We start from the raw sequence: 13,175 nt of genomic DNA, 5'->3' as shown, positions 1-13,175 counted from the left end.
ACCGTCCAAGATTTGCCAGGTTTAGAAAAGAAAGGGGAGGGTTGTTATATCATCTCAGATCTAGGCCTTCCAGTACTTGCTCGCATTATAGACATTGTATTCAAGCGATAAGAATGTATTTGTTATAATGGACAACGTATGGAAGAGAAGTCACGTACAGAAATATTTGTTAAGTGTAAGCTTTTTTTTTTAACGCACGTAGTGCGCAGAATAAAGAAACCAGATAATAGGCGAAGAATCGAACAAAGTGTGTTACGAATTAAACATGGTATCATATTGTTCTATCAAACGGCCAACAAAGTAGACGTGATTCGTGACATCGCCAAAAATACGCCCGACAAGCTCTATGTCCCGACCCTTGCTCTTCATTCCCGTCTCCCTCCAAGATCCCTGATAAGATGTCCCTGGGTATAGCCCCTTAAAACTCCTCGATAACACGGACAAATCGCTCTTGCGCCTTACTACTCTCTCACTCGCTGGAAACGACACACTTCACGCGCTCACTCACTACCGCCCTGCTTCTCCTCGAACTGGGAAACCCTCCTATGTTGCACTCTGCTGAATCTAGCCAACGCCCGCTGCCGCGCCTTGTCTTCCTTTCGAAGCCGGACGGCGGCCCGGACGTCGACCTTCTCGTCCTTCTCTTCCTCAATACTCTGGTACATGGTCCCCAGTGCCGAGATCCTCTGCGTGCCCCGACGCCCGAGAGCCAGGTCCGATCGCATGGGGATATCAAACAGGTCATCGTCCTCGTCCTCAGCATCACCATCGCCATCATCAAGAGTAGAAATTGGCGCTTCAATCCTGGGGTCTAAAGAGAACTTTCGATGTAAACGACCACCGGGATTACTGAGGGAATAATCATGACCAAACCGCTCCGGCGACGTGGTTTCGGGGTCCGGGATGTTAGACAGACCATCAAAGAGACCCGGCAACTGAAGACCGCCTTCGCCATACCCTTCGTCGCTGAAGAGGAGCCCTTCTTCGTGGTCACCGCTTTGTGCTGAACCACGCTTCCGCGTGGTGATGAACGAGTCGGCGTCGATGTCGTCGTCTGACGACAAGTAGTCGTCAATGTTGAACGCATCTCCAAGCTTTGCCGGGGTAATTGGAGAGGGCAAGGCACTCTCCAGTGCTGTGCAGAACGATGCATGGTCACCTGTACCGCTGTGTAAGGAGCTGCAGCTGTCATTGAGGAAGGACGACATGGTAGCCAGATCTACCGTCGTCGTTGTCGTGTGCCGGGAATGAGGTCGTTGAAAGGAGCTGGTGCTCGACATCGTGGGGGTCGCCGACGAAATCGACCAGTGCCGAAGGCTACTCGTCCGCATGGGCACGTGTTCGTAAATTTCGTCCAGCTTGCCCTTTCCAAATGGTGCTCCGTTACTCTTGAATCGTGAGTAAGAATCATCCTGGGCTTCACGCCACGAGTGGCCACTTCTCATCACATCTGTCAAGCAAGTCATGTTAGCAGGAAGATCTTCCGGGAGTAAATAACAGCATACAGTAGAGAAATCGACGGTAAAAACTAACGAGGTGAAGGCGCCGGTGAGGACACATCCGCAGAATCAACAAAGCTCTCAACCTCAACTCGACCGACCCATCCTCTTGTGCCGGGCTGTCCATCGGGCTTCGCATTCCGCGGCCACTCGGTAGGACGAGTAGATGCGGCAGCACCGCCTATCGCGGAGAGGGTGTGCCGTTTGGATGGTGACTTCTGGGTTGGGGAGGAGAATGTGGGACTGGCTACTGACCCTCCGCGGGATGGCGGCCTCACCGCCTGGTATGATTCAGTGTGGATAAGACCTGACGAAGTCTTTGGTCGTTGCTGAACCGGTAACGAGTAGTTGTGCTTGACCAAGTACGTTGGCTTTTGGGTCGTCTTTGGTGACATCGATGGATCAAGATGCCCTCTCCCAGATGTAAAGATGCCCAATTCGTTCAGGGGGGCTTCGCCTCCGAGAGTAGATCGCCTCTTGTGCTTTCGACCATTTGGGGACCCAGAAGCATCCGCTGTCGATTTTCTTAGACTCAGCGTTCTACCGTTTGTTGCATTCGATGGCGTCGTAGGAATGTAAGCACCTAGCGATTGCCTTCGACGACCACGAATCGTCTCCGAAACAGACTCCGTGATTGGCTCGCGGTCAAGGGAGCCTTCAAGATTGAATATGTTAGTTCGGAATGGTACCTGGCCGAGGCTCGCCGATGTCAGAGACTTCGTGCGAGCCTCGTTGTCCAGTGAATCGTGGCGTCGGGGGGGCTTGAACGTTTGTTCTTTGTCTCCGAATTGGGCTCTTGCTGGAACCGCAAACGCGCCGTTGTGTCGATCCCGCGGACTACCACCGTTTATTGCGTAAAATGCTTGGACTTTGTCGGATTCAAGGTCTACTCCATTCTCGCCAATGTTGCGGTCAGCAACATCTTCTCCGTAATCCCGAGCTCCCGATGCCTTCACTCGACTCTGAAATCCCGAAGGCTTGATCTCGGATTGTGCATCCAGCAGATCAATGAAGCCTCTGACTGCGGCTGTGCTTGTACTTTGCATGGAAAGGTGGCGGTTATGGGTGAAGGGAGCAGTCGGTGGGCGAAACGGATCTCCCTCGAACGGTATTGCTGTAGAGTTGCTGCTTCGTTTTGGAGCGGGAGATAGTCCCGATAGACCAGACGTCGTCGATGTAAGTGACCCGATTCGTGGTTTCCTAAACGACAGAGGCGGACCCCTCGATGAGTCTCTCCCCCAGCGGCCGGACGGAGACGGTGAAAAGCTGGGAGGTACAGCGCTGCCCGGCGCAGAACTCGGGCGCTCGACGCTGGAATCACGGAATCGCAAGACGGGCGGTGCCGGGGCAGAAGCTTCGGAACCCGCTGCAAGAGACAAGTTGGTTTCGCTCATCTTATGATGAGACCGTTGAAGGTCCTCGAAGACATTGGTTGGTCCATTGCCGGCAACCGGGTAGGTACCTAGGGATTCATGTAAGTTTAGACTACGAAGTTGGGCTGAGTATTGGATCAATCCTACCTAGAAGCGGGGGAAGAGAAGCTGTGGTAGCATCGTATGCTTGCGCCTTGATACCGTTTGATGACTTGTCAGATGACCTTTTGGACGAGAAGAATTTCAAGAAGCCCATTGTCGCAACCTTTTGCCCTCCATATGGCGACTACACGAGACGACTAGGATGCTGTGAACTGACAGCAGACTCAAGGTTGCTTCCGGTCGAAAGCGATGTTGAAGGCGAAATTCAAAGGCTGGAAGACAGTTGAGCACCGAGAGCGCGAGGCCTCATCGCATGTAGGATTGCGATGTGAATAAACACTGGAACAGACGACGACGAGAAGAAGGAAGGGGGTATCAGGAGAAGGGGGAGAGGGAAGTCTAAAAGCCGAGCGGGTGGGCTGGATAGCATCAGATCCTAGACCCTAGGGTGGACTAAAGAAAAAGGAAAGGAGGGACTATGCGACACGACGAGTCGTGTAAGGGTGCTAAGGCTGAAGTGCGTGCATATACATGACGGAGCGGAGCGAATGAGCAGAAAATAGTCTACGCTAGACCGTGTTTTGGGCCCAGGTCGAAGGCTTCGTGCAGTTAAACGATGCGATACCCATGTCCCCGAGCGTGGCTGCTCCGAGTTGCATGGTGTGATGGAGCACACACCCCCGCGGGAGAGCCATGATTTCCGTCAAAGGCCAAGCATCGAGACATTGAGATTTTTTCCCTTCTGAAGAGCCAGAATGTCTGTCCAAAGGCCAGATCGCTGCCCACCCACAATTCGTCACATGAACGGGTGGCTACTTTCTGCCCATCTTAGAAGACGACGTCTGTCCTCAATACACAACGTGCGAAGAGAAAGACTATACTTTAGAAAGCGTCGCAGAGAGCCAGAGTTTCCAGGTTGCCTACTCTTGGGCGGAGCAGGGGAAGCTTCAATCAGATGCTGATTTCCACATGTCCGAATCATCTGTTTGTCTTGGGATGCAAACAGGCTTCTGAGCGCCTTGAGGAATGGCGCAGGAGTGGCAAAGAAGCTTAGAACAGGCTTGTTGGTGTGGTGTGGTGGTGACAAGACTCGTTGCTCGGACGAAATGGCGCATCAAGGTTTCGAAAACAGGTAAGCAGACGGATAGATGGTCGGATGGGAGGGAATGGGATGGACCGCGGCCCGTGCGAAAGTGACAACAAAGGTGTGAAGAGCACGAAACGGCTTACAAGCCTGTTTCATGGTCTAGTTCTCTGTAGTATCTCAGAACCTCCGGCCGTTGGTGTTGCTGTCCGGCTTGAGTGTAAGTGGATGAGGTCTCTCGTTCCCACGCTTCTCGGCGAACTTCTGCTGGGGCATCACGATTGCCAAACCGGAAGCCCAAGGCAATCCATCCATCAAAACAGCCTGATTGGTCACGGCCTGTCGGTACCAAGGTATTCGAAGTCGAGGTTGTGCCTGGGTATCGAGGTTAATTGCTACCCTGGAGGATTGGAGGAGATTCCAGATCTTGATAGCTGTTGCAAGCGCAAACAAGCATGGATCTGTTCCAAAGGACGACGATGCGCCTCCACGATGCTGGTCACTCTGCCGATCCAAGAAAGAAGAAAACATGGCACTGGGTTCAGGGGTCAGACGTCGTAATTGGTGCCACCTCGGAGAAAAAGCAATCGACGAGGGTTGGAAAGAAGCCCATTTGCCAGCTGCTTTTATTGGCAGCACCAGGTGACTGGTCTGAGGACTAGCCATCTTAGTGTGTCCCAGGAACAAAGTCAAAGAATTCCTGTTGGACAACGCCAGTCGGTAGCGTATGGCTTTGCTCCGTTGGTCTTGGAAAAACTGGACTTTGTCAAAGTGGGCACGACGTTTGGAATGCCTATCGAACCGAGTGGTCGTGGTCAACGGCGCAGACGGATGGGTGTTTGTTCTTGGTAGTCGTGAGGTATTAGTCGTCGATCGGCAGTGGCATCAAAGCAGGCGTCGTCCCGCCAAACGGCGCGTATCGAACCATGTTGACGACACGTTTCTCCGCTCATCTGTTTTGAAGCGTCGTCTGCCTGCATCTTGCATTGTGTCCATCTTGCTTGCGTATTTTCCATGAGCGTGCCTGTGCATGGCCCTGGATTGATCATGGTTGAGGGTCCCCGGCCCCTGGTGTAGATGTGCGTGTGCGAGACATCTTTTCTGCGCCCCCTGCTGATTGGAGGCGGGCGGAAGCAGATCACTCAGGGATTCGCCCCTGGTGTTGTTCCTCGAATGTGTTGGCCGCGATTCGATGGAACTGAAATGACGCATCGAAAGTCAATTATCAACCTTGGAGGCTGGCGTGTGTGCCGCGTCAAATTGCTCCAAGCTGGCAAGCCCAACAAGTCATTAAGCATAAGGCAAGGCAAGGGAGTACGGCCGAGTCAACAAGATGTCATGCGTATGGTTGCTCAGGTCGCCACAATGCTGGAAAAGCATCGAGTCTCCGGCGCTAGCTGCGGTGTTGCTCAATGAATGCAGGGTCTGCCACCTCGGTACGGTGTGCGGTGTGCGGTGTGCGGTTTGCTAGTCCCAGCTGAACGGACTGCGAACCAAGTTGCCCAGAACGACTCTATTCTGGGTGGTGGCGGGAAAATGGTATAATCTCGAGGCATTGCTTCGTGTGACGGATGTCGGAGACGTGAACAATTCCTTCGATGTTGGTAATTAATGGATCAATTGATATTTGATGGAAATTCCGCCGTGTTACAGGAAAGAGTCGGCGAACCCCAAGGTACCCGTGAGTCGTGGCCCGTCACTCTTGAGTCTGAGTCCGGGAAGTCAGGTACCGCGTCACACCTGCCACATAGTCTGCTTAGTCACTTGTATTGGATTAGGTACTTTGTAGATGTTCTGGACGCCTCGCAGCTGCCGATATTTCTTTTCCGTCGCCAATCTTTGCTTCTCCTTCTGCAAAGGACCATTTTCACGAATCAACCGGAAACGAGATTGTGTGAGCATCATCACGTCAAAGTATCGACGCGTCAACTTTTCAGCTGTGTTAGAGAATGTGACAGAAAACAGCCACTCTCAATGTTGCGGCCGGATGCATGATGGCGACGGACACCGCAGTGGGAAACGGCGATTACCGGCAGCAATGCCGCAATCTGCTGCTTGGCTTCACAAACGAACAGAACCCGGCCCATCCTTCTTTTCTGTCTTCTCTCTCTAGTTCGGTGCGTGAGCGTCCCATTTGCGCTTTCCTTACAATGACAGGGTGAGCTGAGCACCATAACACGTTAATTTACCGAAGTTGCTCACCGGCGAACGGCAAGCGCCTCTATTCAGGGGGAGGCATCTAGCTCGTATCCGCAGAGTGGTGGATTGTTTGCTATATATGGGCAAGCTCTCAGCGTTTCATACCGCGCGATCTGGCTAGCCTTCTAGCGGCGATCGGCCACCACGTGGAACACGGTGGTTTCTATGGATCGTTTTATCCTAACTCTCCCAATTTGCTCCCGATATTACCATCATAGGCCTTTCAACTCCAACTTGCGCTTTCAAGTGAGCGATAGCTTCAAAAATGCATCCAGAACTCCGAGGGGTTGCCGTCATGCAGCAGAGTGGTTCCAGAAGCGTTATACTGGAACCCGTTCAGCTTGCTTCTCCATACCAACCTCAATCATGGTCTGATTTGCAGACTTACGGCCGCACCCAAGCACAGGCGGGGTACCCCGTTCAGGGGAAAGGATCTTCCACCACCCCTCGCGTTCACAAATGAAGGGTCCAGGAAGAGGCAAGGCCAGCGACACTACCAGGACGCCATCACGCTGTCTGGTATGCCCATTCCTTTTGTGGGCGGGAGACCCGCAGTCCGGCGCAACTCTCCCAGATTCAAGCACGTCGGCCCCCGGCGCCGCTCGGACGGTGCACCGTGCTTCCCATTCGACGTCCGAACGTTGAACACTACAGAGCCCGAGGTCCGAGCGGGCATGTCAGACTGTGGATGGTGCTGGTGCTGAGGTGGTGGTGTTCCCGCGGTCCGTCCGACCTTTCGGGGCTTGGGGAGCCTCACAATCACAGAAGCCTTGCGCGGAGAAGCGAGGGAAACAAGCTTCCGGATGAAACCCGCGTTCGATTACTGCTGTTGCAATAACTATAGTACGAGCTTCCAACCCCGAGAAACTGGATGAACTCTTCGAATCCTCGATATATGGCACAATGAATACGGTGGGAGCCGGAGTTGCCAAGAATGATTCAACTGCTGCAGACAAGTGTCGTGGCGCCGCCTCATCTCTCGCTGCCGGTGTCATCACACGCACTAGACCCAATTCTTCAAAGACTACCTCCAAGTGCCTCAGGGGAAGTCAGTCTTGAGGTTATCATTGGGTACAGGTCTACACACCATCAACTACCACTAGGCACTGGTTTGAGGCTTTCCCCGGAGTCTTATCAAGATGGCTTCCACGAGTAAACCAAGTCGGAGTGTCAAGACTCAGAGGGGGTCTTTCATCCGTGACTAGCTCGAACACGAGGGGTCTTATGACATCTCGTAGGTTCCGGTTGCCGATCGCAAAGAGCATACTTCGATTGACTAAGTAAGTACTTAAGATTGACATTTCAGGTAAGCCTAAGTAAGCAGATCATGCAACGGTTACGGTGATTGGGCTGTGGACTTGATAACAATCTCAACATAAGTACCGTGACAAATTAAAGAGGGCAGAAATCTCCGTTGCGTATGGTACGTGATCGAACTGGCAGAGGCAAGAGACCTGTGACTCTACCTTTGCAATTTGCAGTTGCCTACCAGTGAGGTCATGTAGGCACTTGATGGGAGAGAAAATGAGGGGAGGCGCCTTCTCCCTAGTCTTCGAGGCGTCTTCCAATGAAGGAGCGAGGCAACCCGGACCTTCCATGATGTAAATGAAGTCCAACGAGAAGGCACACACACCTTGGGAGACCTCTTTGTGACGACTACCAACACGAAGCATCCTCGTCTAATACCATCTCCATCTTCATCGTACAATCACCACCTCTTAGCCCATGATAATTGCGATTCAAATCACCACACGCCTCACCTCCTCAGCATCTTCACCTTCGATTCCCTGATCACATAGTACCCCTCCAGAAGCTGTCCTAACAACTAGCTTGGCTGCCAGCATACTGTCCTTGTCCCAACTATCCTCCAGGAACGATGCCAGACAACAACCAGCCCCAACAGCAGGCCGACACCAACCAGGGTTAGGTTCCCTTCTTCACCGAGCACGACGGCTCCCCCATCATCGAGGATACGAGAAAGAGCCCCCCGCTCAGTACCAAGTCTTCTCCTTCTTCCGCTTCTGACAAGCCCTTCGCCACGCCCAACGGGGATAATGCACTACCCAAATACCTCACCTTGACTCATGATCTTCGTCATGCCGCGCAGGCGCAGGCACCAGAGACACCCAATGACCACAAATACGGAGAGCAGACGCCGGGAAACTGGCCCGATCTCGCTTCGGAGAGCATTCCACCGTCCGTCGGAGTCAAGTACTCTTCTACGTCAAAGGCAGTGGAGAAGGCAACGCCCACTACAACTGACAACCTCGCCGATTCTCACAGAAAGTCCAAGACGGAATTCAACTCGCTTCCTTCCGAGCTTCTTCACATGAGCCTGGGGCTTACCAGCGGGCCTGATACCGGAGCCCAGGCCCACAGAAAGTCGTCCACCGAGTTCAAGGAGGTTGTAGTAACGGAAGGCAAGTGCACTTTTCGCTATACATCGGTTTACCTAAGACTAACGCTGTCAATACAAACACCTAGACGCGGAAGATCAGTCAGATATGCGAGAGGATGTTGGCCCGCTCGACTTCGATCTCCAGGAGCCCGCCAACACTCCTTCTGAGGGACGTAGAGACGAAGATAGAAGGACGACCGGCCAGTTGTGGAGGAAGCCTGAGTCACGGGACTCAGCGCAGCTTTGGAAGTCAAATAGTCGGTAGAAGTAGGCGTCGGTAGACTGACTTTGATAGAGCGGTCCATGGTGGTGGACACGATCGTGGAAATACACCTACGTAACGAGTAGTCATTCCTCTAGTCATTCTCTGAACACAGCAAAAGCTGAACCCTTCGTCCTCACATCTTCATCTCACTCCTCTGGATTGAACAGAGAATAATTGAACCACGCCCAACCTAAACGCCAAATAACATGCTATACCTGTTCCATCATCCAACCTCGACCTCTCAATCAAGAGACCCAGCCAACGCAACAGCACTAAACCGCAAATCCGCGCCCTCCCTCTCGAGGAACTTACGCGGGCCCCACGTCAGCGCCTTCTCGCTCAACACATCCTCGCCGGACTCGAGCTGGCCGCGGTTCAGTGGGCCCTTGCGCCGCCCGTCGAGCTCCCACAGCGTGCCGTCGTCGCCGCGCACGAAGCAGACGTAGTGCAGGTCCACGTCGTCCGAGGCCTCGGGCGCCTCGGTCGCGCCCTGCGACGCGGCTTCGCGGTGCGCCGTGGCGAGGGCGGGCGTCTTCTCGAGGAGCTGGGCGCGGGAGGCGGGTTCGAGGGGCTCGGCTGTTTCGAGTAGGGTGTTGAGGTCGGATGGTTTCTCTGTTCATTCGTCAGAACCAACGTTGCATCACAACGAAGTAGCTTGTATAGGAAAGGCAGGAAAAGAAGGTATATGAAGAACGGCGTGACGGGAGGGTGACGGATACGTACGGATATACTCCCTCGCAGGCCCATTAGCAACAGCATGCAACAACCCCATGAGACCGCACGCATTCCTAATCGTCTGGCGGAACCACAAAACGGGCTCTCGCGGGCCTTTACCCTTGTACTCGTCCAGCAGGGCGTCCTCGGCCAGTCGATGGCTCTCGTAGGCGGCGCTGACGGGGAAGACGAGGAGGACGGCGAGGGCGGGGCGCGGGACGAAGGAGAGCATGTCCGGGTCGGTGAGGGAGTAGACGTCGTGGATCTGGAGGGCCGGGGAGAGGCCGAGCTTGTGGAGGAGGGAGGTCATGAGCTCCGGGTTGGCTTCGAGGGGGATGAAGGCCGGGGCTGCGGCGGAGGGTTCGGGGTTTGTGGATGTCATTCTGGAGGACTCGTGTTTTTGCTGTCTTGTTCCGCCCTGGTTATTTGATTTTCAGTGTTGGTTTGTAACGTGTGGGTGTGGTTTGTGAAAGGGATTTGACAGAGTGTTGCGTTTGCTTGGGTGATGTAGGATGAAGGGCGCGGGCCAGTTGGAGTTGCTGAGAAGACAAGCAAGGTAGAGCTGCCATGTCACTTTGCCCCTCCAAGAGCAACTGGGATACATGGTGGGGTCGGTGAGGTAACCGGCAGGGGTCGCCTGCGGTGAGCCCAGAATGCGGGGTGGTCAGTTTGGAGCTTGGGGTAGAGCGACGCCAGCCAAGGACTTTCTTATATTCAGAGTTTGACCACCTGCGAATGGTACAGTTCCTCTTTAAGATGTGTGGAGGGTATTTCTAGAATCCTATGATGTCTATCTTATATCTTCTTCTGGATTATATCCTGTTCCTACTCCTTTCGTGATGTCTGTGTTATAGTATACAAGGCCCCAACTAAGCCTCCTTACTCATGCCTTCGATATGCTTTGCCTGTGCCACCAGACAGAATATTGTACAAGTGAGTGTAGCTACAAGACTACATTGTTTTACATAAGCCGAAGCTCCCAAAGCTCCTTTTCAGCCTCCAGTCTGAGACTGTCCTATTAGACGGCAGACTCTTCTTTCGGCTTCTCCTCCTTGTCTTTCAGCCCGGTCTCATAATCACTCTCATCCACCACCAGAGGCTCATCGAGCCCCGCAGAGCTCTGGTCAAAAACGATAGAGTCGTCCTCGGAAGGCGCGAGACCAGCGAGCTTCTCTGCACTACTTTTGTCTTCCTCTTCTTGGAGTCTGCGTAGCTCGACCTCCATTTCCGCCTTCATATCCTTGGCCCTCGCCTCTCTGCGTCGCTTCTCACGGACCTTGGTGTGTACCTCAGGGTCGAAGACGGCGTTGTTCTCGAGGTAGAACTCAATCTTCTCCTCGACGGCGTCCTTGACGTGGAACGCGAGCGCCTGACTCGTGAAGATGTTGGGGAAGCGGTAGCTCACCCACAAGTACAAGGTGATGGCCGCGTGCAGGGACTCGATGGCGTGAAGGTACCGCCTTCCCTGATTGTTGAAGTCTTCGAGCGTGGCGTCAAGCAGCTCCAGCTGGATGGGCTGGATATCGTATAGGGCGCCGTTGCTCCTCGTCGAGATGCACTTGGCAATGGCCTTGAGAAGGTCCATCTGTCCCTGCTCCCGAAGTGAGATTGGCGCGTGAAGAACGGTGATGCGGTCCTGAATCGTCAAGGGGAACTCCTGGATGGTGTCTGCGATCTTGGCGCTGATTTCAGGAACATAGACCGTGAAGCGCTCCGAGACGGGCGCGAGTTCGCGCAATCGCAAGAGGATAAAGCTGAGAGGCGTATCGGGAGGGAAGTATTCGGCGAACTGCTCAATAATGTGCGATGGGGGGTGAATACCTGCAGCCTCGAGCGGTGCCGTTTCAGTGTTGAACCCCTTTGCAATCGCGGGCAGATCCTCGTCAGCAAGCGTTGTAACGTAGCCAACCTTCTTCTCTTCAACTTGGTTGGCTTCATCACTCGTTGCAGTAGCTGCCTGCCGAGCAGTCTTGTATCTTCCTGCTCTACCACCAATTTGTTTGATTTCGGATGTCGTCAGCGAACGATACTGTGTACCGTCGTGCTTCATTGACGTCTCAAAGATGACGCGTTTGATCTCCAGGTTCAGGCCCATGCCGATGGCATCGCTAGCCACCAAGAAATCGTAGTCATTGTTGGGGTCGTTGAACAGAGCTGCCTGCTGCGCACGGGTCTCAGGTGGCAGTGAACCGTAGACAATAGCGCATCGACGGCCGGTTGTCTCCTCGATGGCGTTCTTCAGACCGTGAAGGTTGACACGCGTGAAAGCCACAACGGCATCGCCCTTTTCCAGATTGGAAAGATCGTTGCCGAGACTCTTCTCCATCGTTTGCAACGGACTGAGTCTTTCATACCGATGAACAATGCACTTATCGCCGATACTTGAGCAGATGGACTTGATGAGGTCGACAACTCGTTCTTCGCCACAGAGATGGACTTCTTTCGCCATGACCCCGAGGAGTGCCTGAGTCCACGCCCACCCTCGCTCATCATGACCAATCATCTGAATCTCGTCTATAACCGCCACATCAACAATCCGATTCAGAGGCGTCATCTCGACGGTGCAGCTGATGAAGTAATTATCGGCGTCCGGTATGCGCTGCTCCTCGCCTGTGATCATGGCGCAAGGCTTCCCGTTGGCCTGGAACCGAGAGTAGATCTCGTGGGCCAGGAGACGAAGAGGCCCTCCGTAAATACCGGACTTGGAGTTCATCAGAGCCTGCAACGCCCGATATGTCTTTCCAGAGTTCGTCGGTCCGACGTGCAAGTGAATTGTGCGCTGCATGGCTCGTGTGGCGGGAAACCACTCCATGGGATACCGCAAATCAGCCAACTTCCTCTGCCGCGCCGTCGAGTGTGTCAGTTTCGATCGCAGCATGAAGCTCTGGAACGAGTATCGCAGCTCTGCCGTCAGGCCCTTGACGTCGCCACGGATGAAGGCGTTTCGTAGGGACCAGAACAACGGGTTCTCCTTGCGTAATGTTGCACCCTTGTTGGCCAAGCCGATGGCTTTTTGTATGGTGTCGCGGAATAGGGCGATTTCGTTATTGAGGCCATACTCGCTTCGAACCCCAAAGTCTCGGTACTCGGTATTGGTCTCTGACCAACGTCCCATGTTGTCAATGACGACGTTGAACTGAGTGAGAATCATGTTCCTGAAGACGTCGTATTTGGATGTTTTGCGGTCGGGAGGTGAGTATTTCCTGGTAGAATACCTTTCAAGTGTCGCCTGCAAAGTACAATGATCAGAATGTGTCCGGTAAGTGGAATAGGGAGGCAGAAGCTGCCGCGTACCTGGTAGGCGGACGGAGAGGATGTTGCGAAGCCATGGCCTGGCGCAAGACGTGTCGCCGCCGCGCAGAGCTTCGTGGCTCGCAAAACTGATCTCATGGTGGGCGAATTGCTGCGCAACAAACCATGGCTAATAACATGCAAAAAGCATGCCTGTTTGGGTATGTTAATGACAAGATCGTCTACGTGCTACCCTCCGTTCGCAGTCGTGCACCTATGCAGTGGGAGGAGCATGGTGGTCACTGACATC

The 13,175-nt window shown here is 53.7% G+C and overlaps 5 protein-coding genes across 5 annotated transcripts; 2 read left to right on the top strand and 3 right to left on the bottom strand.

Annotated features, from left to right (window-relative positions):
* Nucleotides 1–500: 500 nt before the first annotated feature.
* CABS01_04894 (uncharacterized protein) lies at nt 501–3,128 on the bottom strand (the record flags this gene model as incomplete). The annotated part of the gene is made up of 3 exons (XM_060538264.1): nt 501–1,450; nt 1,534–2,961; nt 3,020–3,128. 3 exons carry the CDS (start codon nt 3,126–3,128, stop codon nt 501–503), a joined length of 2,487 nt encoding a protein of 828 aa, XP_060389926.1.
* A 3,588-nt stretch (nt 3,129–6,716) lies between these two features.
* On the top strand, nt 6,717–7,413 carry CABS01_04893 (uncharacterized protein; the record flags this gene model as incomplete). Its single annotated transcript, XM_060538263.1, has 3 exons — nt 6,717–6,776; nt 6,912–6,979; nt 7,281–7,413. 3 exons carry the CDS (start codon nt 6,717–6,719, stop codon nt 7,411–7,413), a joined length of 261 nt encoding a protein of 86 aa, XP_060389925.1.
* A 771-nt stretch (nt 7,414–8,184) lies between these two features.
* On the top strand, nt 8,185–8,920 carry CABS01_04892 (uncharacterized protein; the record flags this gene model as incomplete). The annotated part of the gene is made up of 2 exons (XM_060538262.1): nt 8,185–8,661; nt 8,756–8,920. Coding segments are annotated over 2 exons (642 nt in total), but the record flags the coding sequence as incomplete, so codon positions are not given.
* A 241-nt stretch (nt 8,921–9,161) lies between these two features.
* Nucleotides 9,162–10,016, bottom strand: CABS01_04891 (ubiquitin carboxyl-terminal hydrolase, family 1; the record flags this gene model as incomplete). The annotated part of the gene is made up of 2 exons (XM_060538261.1): nt 9,162–9,532; nt 9,644–10,016. 2 exons carry the CDS (start codon nt 10,014–10,016, stop codon nt 9,162–9,164), a joined length of 744 nt encoding a protein of 247 aa, XP_060389923.1.
* A 636-nt stretch (nt 10,017–10,652) lies between these two features.
* Nucleotides 10,653–13,024, bottom strand: CABS01_04890 (uncharacterized protein; the record flags this gene model as incomplete). The annotated part of the gene is made up of 2 exons (XM_060538260.1): nt 10,653–12,863; nt 12,929–13,024. 2 exons carry the CDS (start codon nt 13,022–13,024, stop codon nt 10,653–10,655), a joined length of 2,307 nt encoding a protein of 768 aa, XP_060389922.1.
* Nucleotides 13,025–13,175: the final 151 nt, after the last annotated feature.

Source organism: Colletotrichum abscissum (assembly GCF_030869225.1).
Source record: "Colletotrichum abscissum strain IMI 504890 chromosome Unknown Scaffold_9.1, whole genome shotgun sequence".
Lineage (NCBI taxonomy): Eukaryota > Fungi > Ascomycota > Sordariomycetes > Glomerellales > Glomerellaceae > Colletotrichum > Colletotrichum abscissum.
The sequence above is the reverse complement of the archived record's forward strand: the minus strand, read 5'-3'. Positions and strand labels throughout refer to the sequence as shown.